Source organism: Heterodontus francisci, chromosome 4 (assembly GCF_036365525.1).
Source record: "Heterodontus francisci isolate sHetFra1 chromosome 4, sHetFra1.hap1, whole genome shotgun sequence".
Lineage (NCBI taxonomy): Eukaryota > Metazoa > Chordata > Chondrichthyes > Heterodontiformes > Heterodontidae > Heterodontus > Heterodontus francisci.
Genome location: NC_090374.1, coordinates 119,465,436 through 119,491,415, shown reverse-complemented (window position 1 = coordinate 119,491,415; position 25,980 = coordinate 119,465,436). Strand labels below are relative to the sequence as shown.

The window sequence follows — 25,980 nt, the reverse complement described above, 5'->3', positions numbered from 1 at the left end:
AGGTAGAGATTGTGGCATGTAAGAGATTATAGAGTGCTGCATTGAATGGGAAAATTGCTGAGCTTCTGGGAACATAGAAATCTCATGTCAAAGAACACATTCAGTCATGGACAAGGAATGTAGGATGCAAGATTGGATAGATATTTTGGTTTTGATTAATTTATCTTTGAACTGTCTCTCTTTGGAAGATAAAATGGTTGTATTGGGTTAACGATGGAGCATTTCTTTCTGTGGAAAGTTGGCTTGAAAGGCTTTCTGCTGATTTCATGTTTCTGTATATTCTGTTTTGTAGCCACCGCTGCTCCTTAAGTGGTGAAGATCTCAACCGTCAGTGGTTAACCCCTAACCCTGAACTCCACCCAACGATTTACCATACCAAGGGCTTGTTGCAGTACTTAGCCAGTATACAACGTACTCCCATGGTAAGTACAAACATAACAGCTCTCTAGCCACAGTTAGAAACAATATTAGATTCTGTTTCAGTTCAACCGTAATGTACAATCAGAAAAAAACACATCCATTGGGGCAAAATAATCTTTAGTAGTGTCATGCAGGCCCCCATCTCCCAAGAATGAGACACACATTATTTCGCCACATGAATATTAAAACTTAAAATTGCTGCTGGGAAGAAAAGAGGGCCTATCACAAGGAATTGCCAGGCCCCTTGCCAGAAAGACCTTTTTTGCATACTAGCATACAGAGTTGGAACAAAGGGACCGGTCCCTGCTTCCCCATTATACAGAAGACCTGGTCAGACTAGTTTAGTCACATGACTAACTGGCAGTTGGAGGTTATTGAATTTGAACTTGCCACAGAGTTTTAAAACTCAGAAAGCTGTTTGCTCCTGGACTGAAAAGACCACTCCCTGTCTGCTCCCATCTCTTTTTCACGGAACTGAAGACTCATTGAAGATACATGAACCCCAAGAGAGAACAGTGTCCTACAGTGAACAAGGTTTAAGAAGAATACTGGCCCCAACGAGAAACAAGACTACTTACCAAAGGACTACAGTGAGCTCAAAGCATAGTAAACAAGAAACTCTTCTGATATTGCCTCAAACCTCTCTATTTTTCTTCTCTTTTCTGTCCCCATTTGCATGTGTGTATCGCGTATGCATGCTAGCATGGGGCGCGGTGTGTATCCGTAGGCATTAACCGTATTAGAGTTTAAGTTTTAATAAATTTCACTCTTTAAACCTAAGAAGGTCTAAGAAGTTATTTTTTTGCCTTATCATTGGAAAGCGGTGAACAAGGATTCAAGTGGGAGCTCAAAATACATTATGTTTAAAAATTAAACCCTGTTAAAATAAGACCAGGTGAAGACAGTACAAGACCCCTAGACACCTTTCATACCTGGTCGTAACAGAAATTTGGGTGCTAGCATCCAGAATTTTTCTCTCAGACGAATGAGAGAAATTGGAAGTGGGAGGCCAAATTGTTCCTAATCAAAAAGAGCAAGATTAATAGAGGTTTTCTTGTGGTTGTGTGTGATTGAATACTAACATGTTTGCAACTGAAACTAGTAGCTCTCCAAGCAAGGGTGAAGTAACTTGGGATAAGTTAAAAGCATCGTCCATGGAGGAGTTGCAAAAAATGGCTGAGCAGTATGGGATCACTGTATGTGGCAAGGCTAGGAAGTCTGAACTCCTAAGGTTAGTGACCAACCATTTTTCCCTTGAGTCTGAAGAAGCAGAAGCAGTGTTAGAAGCAGACCCAGACAGGGTACTGCTAGCAAAGATACAATTGGAACAAAGGAAACTTGAATTAAAGGAGAGGGAGAGACAGCCTTCCAGCAGGAACATGAAGAAAATGAAAGGCAAGAGAGAGAGAGAGAAAGACTGGAGAAGGAACAAGAGAGAGCGGAGAGAGAGAAAGAATATTCCAGAAAGAATCCAAAGAGAGAGAGCTGAAGCGGCTTGAATTAACTAGGGGCCGACAGAGTAACCCCAGTGAAAGCATGGCCAATACGGAGAAGCAGAATTCAGGGCTTGGTACAAAATTGCTAAACCTCTCCCAACTAATTTCAAAATTCAGTGAGGAAGATGTGGAAGAATTTTTTGTGCCTTTTGAGAAACTGGCAAGGCAGTTAAAATGGCCAGCTGAGACCTGGTCTCTCTCATTGCAGAAGCAAACTAACCGGAAAAGCCCATGAGGTTTATTCCTTGTTGCCAGATGAGAGTTCATCAAATTTTGAACTGACCAAAAATGCTATCCTCCGGGCATATGAATTAGTACCCAAAGGCTTTCGTCAAAAGTTTAGAATCCTCAAAAAGCAAGCTAATCAAACTTATCTGGAGTTTGAAAGAAGTAAGCAGCTAGCTTTTGACTAGTGGCTGAGGGCTCTTAAAATACAGCTCAACTATGAGACACTCAGAGAAGCAATTCTGTTAGAGGAATTTAAAAACACTCTCCCACACTCAATGAAGACCCATGGAGAGGAGCAGCGGGTCCAGGCTTTAATGTCGGTTTCCCGGGGGGAACCTTTCCTAGTCACCCCAACAAATCTGAAAAGGACAAAGGGTGGGAAGGTGATCTCTGCCCAGGCAGCCTTGGGAGAGAAAGGAAAGCGCGCCTCCAGCCAAAAAGGAAGTTGCTGTGAGCAAGAGTGAGACCCGGAGCCTGTGTGCTTCCATTGTAATAAAGCAGAGTATTTAAAAGCTGACTGCTAGAAACTAAAGAGGAAACTGGTAGGGTTAATCAGGACACACCTGCTCAGTGAAGAAGGGGACCTGATCCAAAGCACACTAGAACAAGCTGTGGCTTTAACTGCAGTAAGACTGCAACCTAGGAAGCTTACCACGGCCAATGCAGGAGAAGTTAATAGGATTCCTGAAGGTTATCAGGGTTTTGTGTCTGAAGGGAAAGTAACCCCATACTCCCCGAGTGGGGCAGGCAAGCCCATAGTGATTCACAGGGACCACTTGATCCCTTTTACTGGTAAAGGCCTGACCTTTCCCCCAGAGAGTGCAGTGAACACCAAAATGAGGGTGAATGGTATTGGAGGGAAGTATATGCCTGTACCTGTACACTGGGCGCACCTGGAGTGTGACCTAGTTTCGGGACCTGTGACTGTAGGGATTGTCCCTAGTTTGCCTGTGGACGGGGTTGACCTGCTTCTAGAAAATGATCCGGCGAGGGTGAAGGTGGTAGACCCCCCCAGTAGTTAAAGAAAGACCGCAGGAGCTCCGAGACACAGGCTAGTGGCAGGAGACGGTCTCCAGAGTCCCTGAATATGTAGTGGATCAGGCCATGATCAAACCAGCTTCCCCAGAGGAGACTGCATTAGCACTGCAGGCAGATGACCATGAGGTCTGCCTGTCAGAGACTTTCTTTAGAAAGTTAGGAGACCCAGCGAATTAATTAAATGGGATTTTCCCTAGCTGAGGCTCAGCGAGCCGACCCAGCTTTGCAAAAGTTAGCACAGGTTGCCCAGTCTGAACGTGAAGCAGAGGGAGTTCATGATTGCTACTATTTAACGGATGAGGTACTGATGAGGAAATGGAGTTCTCCTCACAGACCTGAGGGCAAGGAGTGGACAGCAGTTCACCAGTTAGTGGTGCCACAGAGGTACCGGGGAGAAATATTAAGAAGGGCCGATGAGACTACAGTGGCTGTACATGCCGGTATACGAAAGACCAAAGCCCACATAAGACTGCAGTTTGACTGGTCAAAACTCCACAAAGATGTGGTGGAGGAGTTGCCCCATGTGCCAGGTTGAAGGGAAACCCCAACCTACAGTGAAACCTGCACCCCTAAGTCCTGTACCGGTGTTAGGAGGACCCTCCAGCAGAGGGTTGGTGAACTGTAAGGAACCCCCGCGGAGAACAAAAGGGGACTGACAGGCACACGGCTGGCAAAAGTTTTGAAAGAGAAGGGGAAAGAGTGACCAAGAGGGCAGGTTAAAGGAAGTCCGGGAGGAATCCCAGATGAAAAGCCCTATTGTCTGGACAGCCAATCCCAAAAAATGTGAAAAGTTAGACCCCACATCCTCCTATGTAAATGCAGACTGTAGAAGCACCTCACCAGAATTGCTAACAGTATTTACAGGAGCCTACAGAGACCAAGAGAGACTTCTAGGGGACATAGAAACCGTGAGGGTGATGCCTCACCTAGTTGAAGTGCCACAGGAGAGTGCAGTCAAGTTTGCACAAATACCTGCAGTTTGGAGTGCCCCAGAGAACAAAGAGGTGATTAACAAAGAATCCTCCCCCATAGTCAGAGGAAAAGGGAACCACCCATCCCTGAAGTCAAAAGTTTTTGCATGACTCAGAGTTCAGGATAGACCCGCCCACTACTAACTCTCCTGAAAAAAAAATGACCTCAACAGGAAGAAAAACCCAAGGCAGTCATAGCAATGGGCAAACTGAACAAAAGCTTCCCCATTTGGCTACTGGGATGCCAAATAAAGGGGAAATTAAAGCAGCACTGGCACCCAGAAAAGACAATTTTAATAAGCTTTATGATTGATGAATGAATGGAAATGAATGAGAGAAATGCATGGTTTTTCTTTCTGTATCTTATATTTCTCTCAAACCTTGTAATGAAATGCGCCTTTTTTTCCAAATCGCATTTCATTCCCCTGGGTATGGAGGTGTCATGCAGGCCCCCACCTGCCAAGAATGAGGCACTCATTATTTTGCCACATGAACATTAAAACTTAAAATTGCTGCTGGGAAGAAAAGAGGGACTATCACAAGGAATTGCCAGGTCCCTTGCCAGAAAGACCTTTTTTGCATACTAGCATACAGTGTTGGAACAAAGGGACCCAGTCCCTGCTTCCCCAATATACAGAAGACCTGGTCAGACCAGTTTAGTCACATGACTAACTGACTGTTGGAGTGTTTTGAATTTGAACTTGCCACAGAGTTTTAAAACTCAAAACTATTTGCTCCTGGACTGAAAAGACCTTTCTACTGTCTGTTCCCATATCTTTCTCACGGAACTGAAGACCCATTGAAGACACATGAACCCCAAGAGAGAACAGTGTCCGACAGTGAATAAGGTTTAAGAAAAATACTCTGCCCCAACAAAAAGCAAGACTACTTACCAAAGGACTACAGTGAGCTCAAAGCACAGTAAACGAGAAACTCTTCTGATATTGCCTCAAAGCTCTACTTTATTTTGCTTCTGCTCTTTTCTGTCCCTGTTTGCATGTGCGTATCGCGTATGCAGACTCGCATGGGGCGAGGCGTGTATCCGTATTTGAGTTTAAGTTTTAATAAATTTCACTTTTCTTCTTTAAACCTAAGAAGGCCTGTTTGTGCTCATTGCTTTGCCTTATAATTGGAAAGTGGTGAACAAGGATTCACTAAGGGGAAGCTCAAGACACAGTGTGTTTAAAAATTAAACCCAGTTACAATAAGACTAGGTGTAGACAGTAAAGACCCCTAGACACCTTTCACACCTGGTCGTAACAAGTTGCACTGCACTTTTAAACTCTTTGCCTTCCTTTCACCTTTCATCACTCATAACTCAAAAGAGCTCACAATGAATGTTTTGTCTGAATCACACATGATTTAAAAGTTTTTAACCAAAAGGTTCAGTTCCAGACAGTTTAGCTTTTTTTTTTAAAGTTTCCTAACACGTGGCAGTTCTATTGGGGTAATTTCAATCCTGGGTGTGCCTGTCAATGCCGTTATTCTCATGCTCTTTGCAGTCCAGGAGTGATTCATGACTTTAATGCCATTACTTATCTTTGTAAGTTAAACCTTGAGAAATATTTTTGAACTAGAAATTTTGTTATTTACCAAAAACAATCTACTGTTTTAAATCATTCAATTTGAATTCTATCTTGATAAATCTAGATTACCTTGTTAAAAATAAACTTTAAATACAACGATGAAGTTTGCTTAATCCCAATATCTGTTGTACTACAACAGTTACTTTTAACCAAATTTCATGAACACTGCATCATAACTGATACATATCTCCTGTGGTATTGTACATAGGCAGTCAAGACCAAATGAAGCAGGGTAAGATGACAGGATAATTTGATGTAATTCAATTCTCATTTTAAAGTCATATCTTCTGTCCTTATTTTTGTATGTCTATTATAGATTCTTACATACTTATTTATAGTTATTTCCTATGTAAACTTGTTAAACTGTGATTGCATCCTCCTTCCATTGATGATGCTATGGTACGTCCCTGGGCCTGAAGATATTATTACAATGTGACAAGTTTACATTTGCCATTGACATAGGAATTTTTAATGAAAAAGTTGAAAAACAATTGCATGGGGACATAAGTGGAGCTAAATTGGATAGTATCCGAAAACGGGCAGGGGGATCACTCTGCGGAATTATCCTGTGCCCATTCATTGTAATGCATGGAATGTGCCAACTTCTTGCTGCCTGCTGATTTAAATGATTTCAGTGTCCTCCTAGTGCTAACTGCACTGTTGCTGCGCTGGATGCATCAGCAAAGGGCCAGTATTGTGAGTGGCTAGCACTGCTTAAAGCTAGCCTGCACTTCTTAAAGAGGAGGTGCACTGTGGCAGGAACAGGTGCTGACAGTCATGCAAGAAGTGAATTTGATTTAGGGAACACTGAAAAATGGCACAACATGAGAGAATGTGGACTCTAAGGTTTTCGGATCCTGCATTGGAGGCCTTGATGGAGGAGGTCAAGGGAGGAGAAATATCCTATATCCACAGGAGTCCTTCTGGACAGACGCTCAGAAGGCAGTGGGAGCAGACAGCCATGGGAGTCACTGCTCGGTGACGAGCTCCAAGGACCTGGATGCAATACAGCAAGTTCAATGACCTCAAATGATTGGTCAAAATCAGTGAATGCATCTTCAAATGCCAAATCCCAACAACTGCACTACTAGCCTCAGACGTTGCTCAGTTCACCACACCCACATCACTCACCTACCAATCAGGTCTCATACCTAACATTCATATATTCCATTGCACCCTCAAAGATTCTGTTCTGCTGCAAACCTCACACCCACACCTCATAGCTTGTACACATTGCCAACTATTTCACCATGACAGCCACATCACCTTAAGATTGCACAACGCTTTCTTTTGCAAGACAGGGTGGTCATAATGGAGGCAACAGGAACTAACCAGAAGGTGACAGGCATGTCTGCATATCCTAACCCCCATGGAGATGATGATACTGGCCATTTGTGGGACATCCATTGCTGAGGCCATATCCAGCAGCTGAGGTGAAATCATCGAAGGTGATTCCAACACTGCCAGTATCCTCATACCTAATCCTCTTACATAGAAACATAGAAAATAGGAGCAGGAGTAGGTCATTCGGCCCTTCGGGCATGATCCGCCATTCAAAAAAGATCATGGTTGATCATCTAATTCAGTACCCTGTTCCTGCTTCCTCCCCATATCCCTTGATCCCTTTGACATTCAGAAATATATCTATCTCCTTCTTGAATACATTTAATGACTTGGCCTCCACTGCCTTCTGCAGTAGAGAATTCCACAGGTTCACCACCCTCAGTAAAGAAATTTCTCCTCATCTTGGTTCTAAATGGCATACCCTGTATCCTGAGACTGTGACTCCTGGTTCTGGACTCCCCAGCCATCGGGAACATCCTCCCTGCATCTAGCCTGTCTAGTCCTGTTAGAATTTTAAAGGTTTCTATGCTATCCCCTTTCATTCTTCTAAACTCTAGTAAATATAGGCCTAGTCGATCCAATCTCTCCTCATAAGTCAATCCTGCCATCCCAGGAATCAGCCTAGTAAATCATGTTTGCACTCCCTCCATGGCAAGAACGTCCTTCCTCAGATAAGGAGACCAAAACTGCACACAATACTCCAGATGTGGTTGTCATTTCTAGTGCCTAAGTTGTTGCCGGGTGGTCCGTCCGGTTTCATTCCTTATGATTTTGTAGTGTTTTGATACAACTGAGTAGCTTACTAGGCCATTTCAGAGGGCATTTAAGAGTCAACCACATTGCTGTGGGCCTGGAGTCACATGTCGGCCAGACCAGGTAAGAACAGCAGATTTCCTTCATCTCAGGACATTAGTGAACCAGATGGTTTTTTATGACAACGGCAAACCCAGCCCTGTTGGCCCTGCAAAGTCATCCTCACTAAAATGAGGGGTTTGTGCCAAAGTTGGGAGAGCTGTCCCACAGACTAGTCAAGCAGCAGCTCAACATAGTCATACTCTCAGAATCGTACCTTACAGATAATGTACCAGACACCGCCATCACCATTCCCGGGTATGTCCCGTCCCATCGGCAGGTCAGACCCACTAGTCGTGGCGGCACAGTGGTATACAGTAATGAGGGAGTTACCCTAGAATTGCTCAACATTGACTCCAGACCCTATGAAGTCTCATGACATCAGGTCAAACATGAGCGAGGAAACCTACTGTTGATTACCACCTACCGACAGCGCCCCCCCCCCAGCTGATGAATCAGTACTCTTCCATGTTAAACACCATTTGGAGGAAGCACTGAGGGTGGCAAGGGTTCAGAATGTACTCTGGATGGGGGACTTATATGTCCATCACCAAGAATGGCTCAGTAGCACCATTATGGACTGAGCTGGCCGAGTGCTAAAGGGCAAAACTACTGGCCTGGGTCTACGGCAGGTGGTGAGGGAAGCAATGAGAGGGAAAAATATACTTGTCCTGGACAAGTATGTCATGGCCATCATTGGACTAGCTTTTAATTACAGATTTATTAATTGAATTCATATTCCACCTTCTGCCATGGTGGGATTTAAACCCATGTCCCCAGAGCAATACACTGGGTCTCTGGGTTACTAGTCCAGTGACAATACAACTACACCACTGCCTCCGCCAAGCTGTCACTGACCGAAAACCCACAGATAGAAGAGGTCAGAATTCAGCAGCACCATGACTAAAACTCAAAGGCAAATAAGGAGAGGGGAAAAAGAAAGAAGTCCTGTACAGTAGAAATACTCGACACCCTGCCATTAAGGCAGATACTGATTTTTCCAAAAGCTTTTTGAGTGATCAAATTACATCATCAACAGACTTTAATGGAGGAATGCTATTATAAAATGTTTACATAGTAAACTTTAGTGTTCAATTTGATATAATAGATGTACCAAACATGATAGCTAAAACTATGGTTTGCAGAGCATGCATGTACAAAATGTATAATATATTGGTAGACGCTAAATATAGAATCAAATAAGAAATTAGGAGTGAACCTTTGCCTTAGTGCTATAAATTCCCACTTCTGATTGAGAAGGTAAAGGGTTTGAACCCCAATCTAGAAAGCCTTAGCAAATGGACACTAGAATATGGTGTCGAAATACTGGGTTGGCATCTGAGGATTACTTCTGTCTAGACAGAGTGACCATTAGCTCAGTGGTTGTGTTCCTACCTTTGAGTCAGAAAGGTTGGGTTTGGGCTCCACTTTAGAGAGCCCCAGCAGGTGCAAATTGGTGTATTGACTCTGAATATTGGGTAGTTGTCCAGTGGGGTTACTTGCATTCAAATAGTCCAGGTGCTCCCCTTCTATCATAAAGATCTCATAGGATATTTTAGCCTTTGTTACATCTCACAAAAAAGAAATTATTCTGAAGATGAAAACCGCGAGGAAGGCAATGGGAAACCACCTCTGATACTTTTGTGTAATAAGTGGTTCAGGGATCTCATGTGTGACACTTGAGATAGGACCTGACCTAGGTCAGAGCAGAACACAATGGATGGACAGATAAGCAGACTTCCTGTGGTGTTGCTTATGTTAGGTTGGGTGATGCACTGTTTTAACATTGACTGGAGTGTTACACCAGGTTTTATGCATGTAATGTTCTACTAAGATGGAGCTGGTCCCTATAAGGTCACAAAGTATAAAGGTCAATCAGTTGAATTAATGTTCCGTCATATTGGTAAATGCTTCTAAATTTTAGGCTGCAACTCAAAAGCACACTTGTTTAAGGTTATTTTGTGTCTGTAACAAAGTGTGATGTCTGGAACATGATAATGGGGTGTGTTTTATACTGTTTTAATTTCTAGCTAGTAGATTTCACATGATGTTGAATGTGAGGAGTTGTCTCACCTTGTGATTTTCTTTGTATGTTCCTCATATGGATGTGATCCCTCTATCTGACTGTCTCACAATATCACTATCTGTTTTTCTTTCTCAGCTCATGTCCTGATATCTGTAAGCTTGTGACTACTGTGCAGAAGCCAGAGTCCAGTTGGCGAGGTTCCGTACAAAGATTAAGTTTATTAAAGCTAACATTAATGGTATTAGTATAATAACAGTAAGCAATTATCCAACCTGGCTACCCTGAAACCATTAGCTGATCAGACCTCAACTTCCAGCAATTAAGTGGATAATTCAGAGACCCTGAGAGCTCTAAAAACCAATGACCGCTAGTCCTATAATTATATCCAATATGTCTGGATCGAATTACGTATGGTAGATACTGAGGGAGGCAAGAGAAGAAATTGCTGGGGCCTTGACAGAAATCTTTGCATTCTCATTGGCTACAGGTGAGGTCCCAGAGGACTGGAGAATAGCCAATGTTGTTCCTTTGTTTAAGAAGGGTGGCAAGGATAATCCAGGAAATTATAGGCCGGTGAGCCTTACGTCAGTGGTAGGGAAATTATTAGAGAGGATTATTCGGGACAGGATTTACTCCCATTTGGGAACAAACAAATTTATTAGCGAGAGACAGCATAGTTTTGTGAAGGGGAGGTCGTGTCTTACTAATTTGATTGAGTTTTTTGAGGAAGTGACAAAGATGATTGATGAAGGAAGGGCAGTGGATGTTATCTATATGGACTTTAGTAAAGCCTTTGACAAGGTCCCGCATGGCAGACTGGTACAAAAGGTGAAGTCACACGGGATCAGAGATGAGCTGGCAAGATGGATGCAGAACTGGCTCGGTCATAGAGGACAGAGGGTATCAGTGGATGGGTGTTTTTCTGAATGGAGGGATGTGACTAGTGGTGTTCCGCAGGGATCAGTGCTGGGACCTTTGCTGTTTGTAGTATATATAAATGATTTGGAGGAAAATGTAGCTGGTCTGATTAGTAAGTTTGCGGACGACACAAAGATTGGTGGAGTTGCGGACAGTGATGAGGATTGTCAGAGGATACAGCAGGATATAGATCGGTTGGAGACTTGGGCGGAGAAATGGCAGATGGAGTTTAATCCGGACAAATGTGAGGTAATGCATTTTGGAAGGTCTAGTGCAGGTGGGAGGTATACAGTAAATGGCAGAACCCTAAGGAGTATTGACAGGCAGAGAGATCTGGGCGTACAGGTCCACAGGTCACTGAAAGTGGCAACGCAGGTGGATAAGGTAGTCAAGAAGGCATGCGGCATGCTTGCCTTCATCGGTCGGGGCATAGAGTATAAAAATTGGCAAGTCATGTTGCAGCTGTACAGAACCTTAGTTAGGCCACACTTAGAATACTGCGTGCAATTCTGGTCGCCATACTACCAGAAGGACGTGGAGGCTTTGGAGAGGGTGCAGAGGAGGTTTACCAGGATGTTGTCTGGTCTGGAGGGCATTAGCTGTGAGGAGAGGTTGGAAAAACTCGGATTGTTTTCACTGGAACGAGGGAGGTGGAGGGGCGACATGATAGAGGTTTACAAAGTTATGAGCGGCATGGACAGAGTGGGTAGTCAGAAACTTTTTCCCAGGGTGGAAGAGTCAGTTACTAGGGGATATAGGTTTAAGGTGCGAGGGGCAAAGTTTAGAAGGGATGTGCGAGGCAAGTTTTTTACACAGAGGGTGGTGAGTGCCTGGAACTTGCTGCCAGGGGAGGTGGTGGAAGCAGATACGATAGCGATGTTTAAGAGGCATCTTGACAAATATATGAATAGGAAGGGAATCGAGGGATATGGGCCCCGGAAGTGCAGAAGGTGTTAGTTTAGGCAGGCATCAAGATCGGCGCAGACTTGGAGGGCCGAATGGCCTGTTCCTGTGCTGTACTGTTCTTTGTATGCACTGTCCTTGTCTCTGGTTAGTATTCTGTTGTTAAATGTCTGTTATTTTTAAGCTACAAGCTTTTTTCTTTCCCCAAAAAATAACCTGCAAGCCCAACCATTACATAAGGAGCCAGCAGATTACAAGTTAGGATGGTGCAGTGGTCTAAGGCACTGCATTCAGGTCACAATCTCTTCTGGAAGCATGGTTTTCCAATCCCACTTCTGACATTCAGTCCTTTGAGGCACTGGCCATAATCTTTCCACCCTCCTTGGATACAGGGTGGTGCCAGAGGACTGGAGAATTGCAAATGTTACACCCTCGTTCATAAAAGGATACAAGGATAACCGCAGCAACTGCAGGGCTGATGAGGGCAATAGAATCATTTACGGCACAGAAGGAGGCCATTCAGCCCATCGAGTCCATGCCATCTCTCCACTGAGCTATACTGTCAGTCCCACTCCTCTGCTTGATCCCCGTAGCCCTGTAAGTTTATTTCCTTCAAGTGGCCATACAATTTCCTTTTGAAATCATTGATTGTCTCTGCATCTGCCACCCTTGTGGACCGCAGGTTCCAGGTCATTACTACTTGGTGCATAAAAATGTTCTTGTCCCTGTGTCTGTTGCCCAAAACATTCAATCTGTGTCCCCTAGTCATTGTACCATTAGTTAATGGGAACAGTTTTTCCTTGTCTAACTTATCTAAGCACTGCTATTAAATCTGCCCTCAATCTCCTTTGTTCCAAGGAGAACAAATCCAGCATTTCCATCCTAACCCTTGTAACTAAAATCCCCCATCCCTGGAACCATTCTGGTAAATCTCCTTTCAAGGACACTCACTTCCTTCCTAAAATGTGGTGATCATAACTGGACATAATACTCCAGAGCTTTGTAAAGGTGCAGCATAACTTCCCTGTTTTTGTACTTCCTGTCTTGATGAAGCCCAGGATCCCATATGCTTTACTAACTAGTGTCTCGATATGTCTTGCCACCTTCAATGATTAATGCAGTGCACCCCCAGATCCCTCTGTTCATGTACACTCATTAGAACTGTGCCATATATATTGCCTTTCCTTCTTTCTTCTAATAAAATACATCACCTCACACTTGTCAGTATTAAATTCCATCTGCCACCTGTCTGCCCATTCTGCTAGCCTATCTATGTCCTGTTACAGGCAGCTCATATCATCCTCATTGTTTGCCACATCTCCAAGTTTGGTGTCATCGGCAAATTTTGAAATTCTACTCTGTATTCCAAGCTCCAGGTCATTTTTATATATAGCAAAAAAAAAAAACCAGTGGTCCCAGCGCTGACACTTGGGGGAACACCACTGTCTACCATCCTCCAATCTGAAAAACAACCATTTATGACAACTCGCTGTTTTCTGTCCTTAAGCCATTTTTTATACAATTTGACACTGACCCTCCTATTCCATGAGCCTTACTTTTGTTAACCAGCCTTTTATGTGGTACCTTATCAAATGCTTTCTTAAAGTTCATATAAGTAACATCCACTGCACTCCCTTCATCAGCCTTCTCTGTTACTTCATCAAAAAATTCAATTAAATTAGTCAAACATGATCTGTCTGTTGATTTCTTCCCTCATTATTGTTTCTAAAACCTTTACCCACCACTGATGTTAAATTAACTGGCCTGTAGTTGCTCGGAATGTCCTTACACCCTTTCTTAAATAAGATTGATAATGTGTACGTGGACTTCCAAAAAGCATTTGATAAAGTGCCACATAGCAGGCTTGTAAGCAGAGTTAAAGCCCATGGAATAAAAGAGTCAGTGGCAGCACAGTTGTGAAATTGGCTGATTGAACGGAATCACAGAGTAGTGGTGAACAATTGCTTTTTGGACAGGAGGAGCATATACAGTGGGTTTCTCCAGGGGTCAGTAGCAGGACCACTGCTTTTCTTGATCTATATTAATGACCGAGATTTGGGTGTGAAGGGCACCATTCAAAATTTGCATATGACAAGTAAGTTGAAAGTATTATGAACTGTGAGGAGGATAGTGATGGACCTCAAGCGGACATGGACAGGCTGGTGGAATGGGCCGGCAAATGGTAAATGAAATTTACTAGAGAATTGTGAAGTATTTTGTTAGGAAGAACAAAGAGATGATATAAAATAAAGTGGGTGCAGCAGCAGAGGGATATGGGCTTACATGTGCACAAATCGTTGAAGGTGGCAGGCTAGGTTGAGAAAGTGGTTAATAAGGCATGTGGGATCTGTCCAAATAGAGCATAATGTACAGAATCCAGGAGGTTATTGTGAATCTTTACAAAATACTGGTTCAGCTTCAAGTGGAGTATTGTGCCCAATTCTGGCATTGCACTTTCGGAAGGATGTGAAGGCTTTAGAGAGGGTGCAGAAAAGATTTCTGAGCATGGTCCCAGGAACATACAAATTAGGAGCAGGAGTCAGCCACTTGGCCCCGTGAGCCTGCTCCGCCATTCAACAAGATCAAGGCTGATCTGACTGTAACCTCAACTAGACATTCCCGCCAACCCCCAATAACATTTCACCCCTTGCATATCAAGAATCTATCTACCTCTGCCTTAACAATATTCAAAGACTCTGCTTCCACCGTCTTTTGAGGAAGAGAGTTCCAAAGACACTCGACCCTCTGAGAAAAAATTTCTCCTCATCTCTGTCTTAAATGGGCGACCCCTAGTTCTAGATTCTCCCACATGAGGAAACATCCTTTCCACATCCACCCTGTCAAGACCCCTCAGAATCTTGTATGTTTCGATCAAGGTGTCTCCTACTCTTCTAAACTCCAGCGGATACAAGCTTCGCCAGTCTAACCTTTCCTCATAAGACAACCCGCCTATTCTAGGTATTAGTCCAGTAAACCTTGTCTGAGCTGCTTCCAATGCATTTACGTCCTTCCTCAAATATGGAGACCGATACTGTGCACAGTACTCTAGATGTGGTCTCACCAATGCCCTGTATAACTGAAGCGTAACCTCCCTACTTTTGTATTCAATCCCCCTCGTCATTAACAATAACATTCTATTAGCTTTCCTAATTCCTTGCTGTACCTGCATACTAACCTTTTGTAATTCATGCACTAGAACACCTAGATCCCTATGCATCTCAGAGCTATGCAATCTCTCACCATTTAAATAATATGATTCTTTTTCATTCTTCCTGCCAAAATGGGCAATTTTACATTTTCCCACATTATATTCCATTTGCCAGCTCTTTGCTCACTCACTTAACCTATCTATATCCATTTGTAGTCTCCTTATGTCCTCTTCTCAACTCACTTTCCTACCTATTTTTGTGTCATCAGCAACTTTAGCTGCCATACCTGCAGTCCATTCATTCAAGTCATTTATATAAATTGTAAAAAGTTCAGGCCCCTGCATTGATCCCTGTGGCACACCACTCACAACATCTTGCCAACCAGAAAATGACCCATTTATGTCGAATCTCTGTTTCCTGTTAGCTAGCCAATCTTCTGTCCATGCCAAAATGTTACCCCCTGCACCATGAACTTATATTTTCCGCAATAGCCTTTGATGTGGCACCTTATCAAATGCCTTCTGGAAATTTAAGTACAGTACATCCACCGGTTTCCCTTCATCCACAGCACATGTTACTTCTTCAAAGAACTCCAATAAATTGGTTAAACATGATTTCCCTTTTACAAAACCATGTTGACTCTGCCTGATTACCTTGAATTTTTCTAAGTGCCCTGCTCTAACGTCTTTAGTAATAGCTTCTAGCATTTTCCCTATGACAGATGTTAAGCTAATCCTGTAGTTTCCTGCTTCCTGTCTCCCTCCCTTTTTGAATAAAGGAGTTACATTGGCTATTGAGAGTGACTGCCCTTGACATCAAGGCAGCATTTGACTGAGTATGGCATCAAGGAGCCCGAGCAAAACTGAGGTCAATGGGAATCGGGGAAAACCCTCCGCTGGCTGGGATCATACCTAGCGCAAAGAAAGATGGTTGTGGTTGTTGGAGGTCAATCATCTGAGCTCCAGGGCATCACTGCAGGAATTCCTCAGGGTAGTGTCCTAGGCCCAACCATCTTCAGCTGCTTCATCAATGACCTTCCTTCAATCATAAGGTCAGAAGTGGGGATGTTCGCTGATGATTGCACAATGTTCAGCACCATTCGTGACTCCTCAGATACTGCAGCAGTCCGTGTAGAAATGCAGCAAGACCTGGACAATATCCAGGCTTGGGCTGATAAGTGGCAAGTAACATTCACGCCACACAAGTGCCAGGCAATGACCATCTCCAACAAGAGAGAATCTAACCATCTCCCCTTGACATTCAACGGCGTTACCATCGCGGAATCCCCCACTATCAACATCCTAGGGGCTACCAATGACCAGAAACTGAACTGGAGTAGCCATATAAATACCGTGGCTACAAGAGCAGGTCAGAGGCTAGGAATCCTGCAGCGAGTAACTCACCTCCTGACCCCGCAAAGCCTGTCCACCATCTACAAGGCACAAGTTAGGAGTGTGATGGAATACTCTCCACTTGCCTGGATGGGTGCAGCTCCAACAACACTCAAGAAGCTCGACACCATCCAGGACAAAGCAGCCCGCTTGATTGGCACCTCATCTACAAACATTCACTCCCTCCACCGCTGATGCACAGTGGCAGCAGTGTGTACCATCTACAAGATGCACTGCAGCAATGCACCAAGGCTCCTTAGACAGCACCTTCGAAATCCGTGACCTCTACCAACTCGAAGGACAAGGGCAGCAAATACATGGGAACACCACCACCTGCAAGTTCCCCTCCAAGTCGCACGTCATCCTGACTTGGAACTATATCGCTGTTCCTTCACTGTCGCTGGGTCAAAATCCTGGAACTCCCTTCCTAACAGCACTGTGGGCATACCTACCCCAAATGGACTGCAGCGGTTCAAGAAGGCAGCTCACCACCACCTTCTCAAGGGCAATTAGGGATGGACAATAAATGCTGGCCTGGCCAGCGTTGCCCACATCCATGAATGAATTAAAAAAAAAATCTAATGGAACCTTCCCTGAATCTAGGGAATTTTGGAAAATTAATTCAAACTCATCAACTATCTCATTAGCCACTACCTTCAAGATCCTAGGATGAAGTCCATTAGGACTGAGGGACTTGTCAGCCCGCAGCTCCAACAATTTGTTCAGTACCACTTCCCTGGTGATTGTAATTTTCTTGAGTTCCTCCCTCCCTTCCATTTCCTGATTTACAACTATTTCTGGGATGTTACTTGTATCCTCTGTGGTGAAGACAGATGCAAAATACCTGTTCAGTTAATCTGTCATCTCCTTATTTTCCCTTATTAATTCCCCAGACTCACTTTCTATAGTACCAACGCTCACTTTGTTAACTTTTCTTTTTAAAATATCTATAGAAACTCTTACTATCTGTTTTTATATTTCTAGCCAGCTTTCTCTCCTACTCTAATTTTTCCTTTCTTATTGGTCGTTCTTCACTGCTTTTTATATTCTGTCCAATCTTCTGACCTGCCACCCATCTGTGCGCAATTATATGCCTTTACTTTAGGCTTGTGTTACAACCAGGTGAGAAAGGTATCTAGGGCTCCCTCTTAGCCTTCACCTGGTCTTAACGTAACAGGGTTTAATTTTTAAAACACCTTGTTTTTAGCACCCCCTTGGTGAATCCTTGTTCACTGCTTTCCAATTATAAGGCAAAGAAACCAGCACAAACAGGTTTTCTTAGGTTTCAAGAAGAAAGGTTGAAATTTATTAAACTTAAACTCTAATTTGGTTAACACCTATGGATACACGATGCGCTCACACTAGCATGCATACGTGATACACGCTTGCAGATAGAGACAGGACAGTGCAGAAGAAATAAAGTGGAAAAGTTTGAGGCAATCTCTGATGAGGGTTTTTGTTACGGATCTTCGTGCTCACTCTAGAATCCTTGATTGTAGGTAGATCTTACTTTTCGTTGGGGCCCAGTATTCTTCTTAATCCTTGTTTGCTATCGGAGACTCTTCTCTCTTGAGGTTCGTGTGTCTTCAGTGGATTTGGAGATCCGTGAGGAAGAGATGGGAGCAGATAGGAGTGACTGTGGTGAACCAGCCAGGAGAGGTCTTTTCAATCCAGGAGCAAGCAGACACTGAGTTCAAACTGTTTGTACAATTCAGAAAAACCCAGGTTGCCAAGCAGGCTAGTTATGTGACTAACTGCTCTGACCACGTCATGATTCTGTGGGTTGTATCATCTTAGCAGGGCCCGGAATGCGCTTCCCTGTCTTCAATGTCTGGCGCTCAAAGTCCATTGTGGGTTAAATGGATAAGCTTCTCTTGTCCCTATTGGTATGTAAATGTCTTCCAGCCAAGTGTCTGGCAGCCCTTGTAACAGGCCTTCTCTTCTTCCCAGCAACAATTTGATATTTAATTTTGCCATGTGGCAAAATTAATATGCCTCATTCTTGGCAGGTGGGGGTCTCGCATGACATTTGATACTATCTTTAACTTCTTTAGTTAACCACAGATAGTGGATCCTCCCCTTGGAGTTTTTCTTTCTCGTTGGAATGTTTCTATTCTGTGTATTCTGAAATATCCCCTTAACTGTCTGCCACTGCATATCTGTTGACCTATCCCTTAACCTACTTTGCCAGTTCATTTTTGCTAGCTGTTTTCATGCCCCCATAATTGCCCTCATTTAAGTTTAAAATACTAGTCTTAGGCCTGCTATTCTCTCCCTCAAACTGAATGTAATATTTAAACATATTATGATCGCTGCTGCCTAGAGGCGCCTTCACTGAGGTCATTACACCTATCTCGTTGCACAATACCAGATCTAGTATAGCCTGCTGTCTGGTTGGGTCCAGAACGTGCTGTTCTAAGAAACTATCCCAAAGACATTCTATGAACTCCTCGTCTAGGCTACCTTTGCCCATCTGATTTTTCCAGTCCTATATGTAGATTAAAAGCCCCCATGATTATTGCAGTACCTTTCTGACAAGCACCCATTATTTTTTCCTTTAAACCCTGTCCTGCCATGTGGTTACTGTTAGGATCTGTGCATCACTCCTACAAGTGACTTCTTGCCTTTATCATTTCTCAACTCGACCCAAACTGCTTCTAAATCCAGGTTTCCTGAACGTAGATCATCACTCTCTATTGTGCTAATACCATTGTTAATTACCAGAGCCACCCCTCCACCTTTTCCTAGCTTCCTGTCCTTCCTAAATGTCATGGACTCTTCCATATTCAGGTCCTAATCTATGTCATCCTAAAGCCATGTCTCTGTAATGGCTATCAGATCGTACTTGTTTATTTCTATTTGCACTATCAGTTCATCTGTTTTGTTTCGAATGCTATGTGCATTCAGATACAAAGCCTTTAGTTTTGTCCTTTTATTACTTTTGTAACCTCTAGCCTTGTCTGCTAATTTCCTGTTAGATTTGTACTCACTGTCCCTTCCTGTCATGGTCTGTTTATCTTTTCCCATACCATTCTCTCTTGCCTTGTCTCTACTCTTTGATTTACCACATCTTCCCAAATTTGATCCCTGGCTCCCACTATTTAGTTTAAAACCTCTATACTTCCCTAGTTATGCGGCTTGCTAGAACACCGGCCCCAGCACGGTTCAGGTGTAGACTGTATCAACAGTACAGCCCCACTTTCCCCAGTACTTGTGCCAGTGCCCCACGCACTGGCACCCACTTCTACCATACCGGTCTTTGAGCCACGCATTAATTTCTCTAATATTATTTGCCCTACTCCAATTTGCACGTGGCTCAAGTAATAATCCAGAGATTATTATCTTTGAGGTTCTGCTTCTTAATTTGGTGCGTAGCAACTGATATAGACTATGCAGGGCGTCTTTCCTTGTCCTGACTATGTCATTGGTCCCTACATGGACCACAACGACTGGATCACCCCCCTCCCCTCCCCACCCTCCCACTGTTAGTTCCTCTCCATCCCTGAGCAGATGTCCCAAACCCAGGCACCGGGCAGGCAACGCAGCCTTCTGGACTCTCGCTCATTTCTGCAAAGAACAATGTCAATCCCCTTCACTATACTGTCCCCTACTAGCACTACATTCCTTTTATCACCTCCACCCCGCCGCCCCCCGGGCCTTGAACAGTTTCAGTACCATGGTGTCATGCTCAGTCTGCTCATCCATACCGTAGTCCTCGCTCTTGTTCATACAAGCTGCAAGAACCTCGAACTTGTTGCTCAATTGCAAGGGCTGAGGCTTCTCCACTCCCACCTTCTCGATCCCCTTACCTGCCTGACTTGCGGTCACACCCTCCTATACCTGACCACTGACCAAAACAGACTATGCCTTCCTGAGGAGTTTGACTGCCTTCTGGAACCAAGTGTCCAGGTAACTGTTCCCCTCCCTGATGCATCACAGTGTCTGCAGTTCAGCCTCCAGCTCAATGACTCTGAGCCAAAGCTCCGCAAGCCACAGACACTATAGACGTGGTTGCCATTGATTGCAGTGGCATCCAGGAGTTCCCACATAGTGCAGCCTTGAGACATCACCTATCTGCCATCTTTACTGTGTTAATTTAATTACATTTATTTTTTCTTAATTAATTTATAGTTCCCCTCCATACCGAACTCCCTCACTTACTAAACTCCCATCTTCACATAGAAACATAGAAAAATAGGAGCAGGAGTAGGCCATTCGGCCCTTCAAGCCTGCACTGCCATTCAATACGATCATGGCTGATCATCCAAACTCAGTACCCTGTTCCCGCTTTCTCCCTTGATCCCTTTAGCCCTAAGAACTATATCTAACTCTTTCTTGAATATATTTAATGATGTGGCCTCAACTGCTTTCCATGGTAGAGAATTCCACCGGTTCACCACTCTCTAGGTGAAGAAATCCCTCCTCATCTCAGTCCTAAATGGCTTACCCCATATCATTAGACTGTGATCCCTGGTCCTGGACTCCCCGCCATTGGGAACATCTAGTCTGTCCAGTCCTGTTAGAATTTTGTAGGTTTCTATGAGATCCCCTCTCATTCTTCTAAACTCTAGCGAATACCAGTGCCCACCAGCAGCACTCAGTGCAGGGATGTGGGATCCGCTACATGGATAGATTGGAGAAGTTGGAGCTGTTCTCCTTAGAGAAGGTTGAGAGGAGATTTGTTAGACCTGTTCAAATCCGCAGGGCTCTGGACAGAGTAGCTGGGGAGAAAATGTTCCCATTGGTGAAAGGGTCGAGAACCAGGGAACGCTAATTTAAAGTGAATGGCAAACGAATCAAAGGCGGCATGAGGAAAAACCTTTTCATGGAGCGAGCAGTTTGGATCTGGAATGCACTACCTGAGTGTCTGGTGGAGGCAGCTGGTGGAATTTAAATTCAATTAATTAATAAAAATCTGGAATGGAAAGTTAGTCTCAGTCATGATGCCATGAAGCTTTCATTGTCATAAAACTCATCTGGTTCACTACTGTCCTTTAGGAAAGGAAATACGCCATCCTTACCTAATCTACCTACATGTGACTCCAGACACACAGAAATATGGTTGACTCTTAACTTCCCTCTGAAATGGCCTAGCAAGCCACTCAGTTGTCAAGGGCAATTAGGGATGGCCATTCACTTTAAATTAGTGTCTCCTGGTTCTCGACCCTTTCACCCATGGGAACATTTTCTCCCCAGCTACTCTGTCCAGATCCCTGCGGATTTGAACACGTCGAAACAAATTTCCTCTCAAATGTTGGCTTTGCCAATGATGCTCACATCCTGTGAAAGAATAAAAAAAAATTCAATCATCGCTTTCAAAAGGGTATTGGATAATTATCTAAAGAGAAAACATTTGCAAGGCTATGGGGAAAGGGCAGGGGAGTGGGACTAGCTGAGTTGCTCTTGCAGAGTGCTGGCACAGACACGACTGGCCAAATGGCCTCCTCCTGTGCTGTAGCCATTCTGTGTTTCAATCTCCTTGATGCATCTTTTTCTATCGAGGTCTGTGGACAATCTGCTTAATAGCCAAAACAAATTAAACAGTAGACAGGACTACTATAAAGGTGGAAAACAAATTTTCAGGACAGGCAAGGCCAGGAACAGCTGAAAAAAAATTAGACCGATTAGAGGGCGAGAGAGGTCCGAATAGTTGGAGTTCTAGTTTTGAAGGGCAGGCAGCTGGGAGGTATCATGCAGTGCCACCTACTGTTCCAAAGTAGTAAAGAGCGACATTATAACATAATAACATAATATAATAATAATGACATAATAATAACAGAAAATGCTGGAGACATTCAGCAAATCAGGTACAACATCCATGGAGGAAAGAGACAAGTTAATGTTTCAGGCATTGCTCTTTGTCAGCGCATAATAATGTTGTTGAAGGGCAATGCCTGAGCCTTAACTTGTCACATCTCTCCATAGATGCTTTGCTTGACCTACTGTTTCCAGCATTTTCTATTTTTGTTTCAAATTTCCAGCAGTCATAGTATTTTTCATACACCTTAGTGTTACCCGTTCAAATTAATGTGAGTGTTATTTCAGGTGTTATAAATTGTTACATGGAGTTAACTGCAGCCCCAGTGTTAACCTAATGTGCCCAAACAAGGATGGGCACATTTCTATGGGATGCCACATTTACATCCCACCTGATTTTTGGTCATGTTGAAGTCAATAGAGTGTAAAATCAGATGGGTGTAAATTGTGTATCTCACCCAAAGGCATCTGTTCTCATGTTAGCTGAGAATCAGGACCTAGGTGTAAAAAGGTATCGCACACTATGGGACCGGAAGTAGGATTGTGTGAGAACAGGAAGTGTGCACAGTTGCAAGAATATTAATTAGAGATTAACAGATTTTCCATGGTTAGTCATGGTAAATCAGGTGATATATTTGTTATGACAGGAATATGATATATTTTAATATGCAAAGTATGCAGTTGTTAAGGTTATGTACTTAGTGGCCTATCCTGCTCGGGTTGCAATGTCTAATTGCAAACAAAAATATAGCAGGGATTCCCAAGAGTTTAATTGTCTCATGAGGGAACTTTACAGACTTTACAGATTAGAATCATCAGGTTCAGCATGCACCTCAAAGCTACTGAGCATTTAATGATTATTTTGTATTCGTGCCAAAATACGACATTTGTACTAACCAAATGTAAAATTGATCTTGACTGTTTAATTGAGGAAGTCACTATCGTACTGAAGTGAAACGTTATCATAATTCTAAACTTACTGTTGAATTTTCATGTTGACCATCTGAAAGTGGCCATAACAGGAGCGGTGAGTAAACAGTTATTATAAACAGTTAGATTTTAAGGCCTTAAAGGGACAGGACATTTTAAACACAACTCCACCTTGTGCTTAGTGCATTAATAAGTTATTTACCTTGTAATTATGTTAAATGTTCATGTTCCTTTCTAATAATGTCTGATTTTAACATTTTCTTTTTACAAGTTTGAGCCTTTGTTTTTCTTAGAACAAAAAGATTGCAAGAAAATTTTGTCCAGTGTCATAGTTGCACTATTAAAGCTGAGTTAGATCATTGCAAAATCTCTTAACGTGAACTGGCATTATAGAATCTTTGAATTGTGTTGTAAAGAAATAAGATTTACACTGCAAATCTAAGACTATAACCTTTACATTCAAGTTCATTCCAGATAGAACTGTCGGTAATATGGGTAAATGTTTCTTTGGAGGTGCAGCAAGTCTGAGTTCCAAAAGCATGTGGAGCTTGAGCTGACTCATATGTGGTGAATTCTCAATATCCAGGACATATCATTGCACTGGAAAATCAAGCAGAAGCTGGGTATTTCCATATCACAAGTCAGGGAAATCTGTGACTGTCACTTCAGTCCAGTCATGCTTACCAACAAGTAGCTGGTAGGGTGGAATTGACAGGTGTCTGGCAGCCAGTGTTTTGCCCTAATCTTTCAGCCAGAAAGATCTAGCAAAGGGAAACAGAAGAAAGCAAATATCATATGCTCACAAAAAACTTTGTAAATAAGAAATATTTCTCTTTGGTCCCACCAAACAGCTTATATTATCTTTTTCTGCTGTTTAGTTAACTGTTAACTTCACAATGTATGAACCAGTTACTGTAAAGGACATAGATTTTGCTTTACAAAATCCTACTCTAGTTGATCTGCTTTTTGATATAAATCTGGCCTCCAGATAATGGTGCCAGACAATCTATCATCGATTTTAATGAATGAGCTAATTTTCAATTTTCACAGTACTTGCAAGAGTCTCCTCCATTTAACAACTTAAAACATCAAAAAGTGAAGAAATGGCATTTTCAAATCTATGCTAAAAGTCTGCCTTTACATTGGCCTTCATAACCTGTTTGAGCACTTTTCGATTCCTGTTCGAGAACATCCCCATGTCTTTCTACAACCCACGCGCAACTTGTGTAATGCTGAAATTGCAATAGAAGAATCAATGAATAACTTTGCTGCTGGGTGAAGCCGCTTGAATAAAAATGGTTGTGTACAAAACAGCTGATGGAATACTAGTTGTAGATGGTCAGGACAGTAACATATGAAATTAGGTTTGTTAGTTTCTATGAATCAATCATAAGAATTATCTGAAGAAGGATCACTGACCTGAAACGTTAACTCTGCTTCTCTCTCCACAGATGCTGCCAGACCTGCTGAGTATTTCCAGTGTTTCTTGTTTTTATTTCAGATTTTCAGCAATTGCAGTATTTTGCTTTTATAAAAGAATTATTCGTATGGTTTTCATAATTTTGAAATGGATCAATGGGAAATGGTACGCTAATCAAAAAACTAACCAGCTCATGTTTAAATCAGAAATTCAGACAAATTGCAAACTAGAAAAAATTATGCACTTAAATTAAACTTTGCAGCAAAACATTCAAAGTGTCATTGTGGCACTGGATGTTATTGAACATTGACTGTGTAGGTAAAAATTAATTGATCCTTGGAAGTAATTACAAGTGCTTTAATTTCAGGGTTCAAATGCAATCATAAACTATTAGATTTAAATTGGTAACTTTAGTTTCAGAAACCACGAAGATTCTTGGCATATGATGTAGAAAATCTCACATTGGTACAGTAAAAAAGCCTCTGCTCGCAGAACTATTGGGCAGAGTAAGTAGAACTTTACTCTCTAGTTGACTGTGCTACTTGGCCTGCGCATGTTCTGTGTTAAAACAAAGTGTTCAACTCTCCAGCACTGACGTTCCTCACAAAATTCGCCAAAGAAAGAAAAAAAATCAATTAATTGATTACATGAATGGACAAAACTATTGTTACAATCAGGTGAGAAAGGGGTCTAGGGATCTTTCTCAGCCTTCACCTGGTCTTATTGTAATAGGGTTTATAATTTTAAACACAGTGTTTTGAGCTCCCCCTTGGTGAATCCTTGTTCACCACTTTCCAATTATAAGGTAAAGAAATGAGCACAACCAGGTTTTCTCAGGTTTAAAGAAGAAAAGTGAAATTTATGAAAACTTAAACTCTAATTTAGTTAACGCCTACGAATACATGCTGCACCCCATGCTGGCATGTATACGCGATACGCACATGCAAATGGAGAGACAGAAAAGAGCAGAAGAAAAATAGTGGAGGGGTTTGAGGCAATATCAGAAGAGTTTCTTGTTACTGTGCTTTGAGCTCACTGTAGTCCGTTTGTAGGTAGTTCTAGCTTGTAGGTAATTCTTGCCTTTCATTGGGGCCCAGTATTCTTCTTAAACATTGCTCACTGCAGGAGACTTTTCCCTCTTGGGGCTCCTGTGTCTTCAATGGATTCCAAAGCTGGTGAGAAAGAGATGAGCAGACAGGAGAGAGGTCTTTTCCAGTCCAGGAGCAAACAGCTCTCCGAGTTCAAATTCAAAAAATTCCAACAGCCAGTTAGTCATTTGACTAATCGAGTCTGACCACATCTGGTTGTGTATTCTGTTATTTTAACAGTTAAGCTGGAATGCTAGCCTTTCCACCTTCAACGTCTGGTAATCAAAAGTCCATTGTGCATTAAAGTGGAGCAGGGAGTGGCCCCTTTGTCCTTTCTGAGTTCTGTCTGTTACTATGCAAATGTCTTTCCAATCAAAGGGTCTGGCTTTTTAAAAAAAACAAGTTATTTCCTTCCTCGAATAACAATTTAAAATCAATGTTCATGTGGCGAAATATGTGTCTC

General features: G+C 42.7%; 1 protein-coding gene across 7 annotated transcripts in view; it reads left to right on the top strand.

Annotated features, from left to right (window-relative positions):
* agtpbp1 (ATP/GTP binding carboxypeptidase 1) overlaps nucleotides 1-25,980 on the top strand; it is a 426,905-nt gene that overhangs the window by 282,163 nt on the left and 118,762 nt on the right. For all 7 annotated transcript variants that reach the window (XM_068030050.1, XM_068030049.1, XM_068030054.1 and 4 more), the window contains one exon: nucleotides 293-422. In XM_068030050.1, the coding sequence (XP_067886151.1) occupies nucleotides 293-422 (130 nt within the window). The remainder of the gene's footprint in view (nucleotides 1-292; nucleotides 423-25,980) is intronic.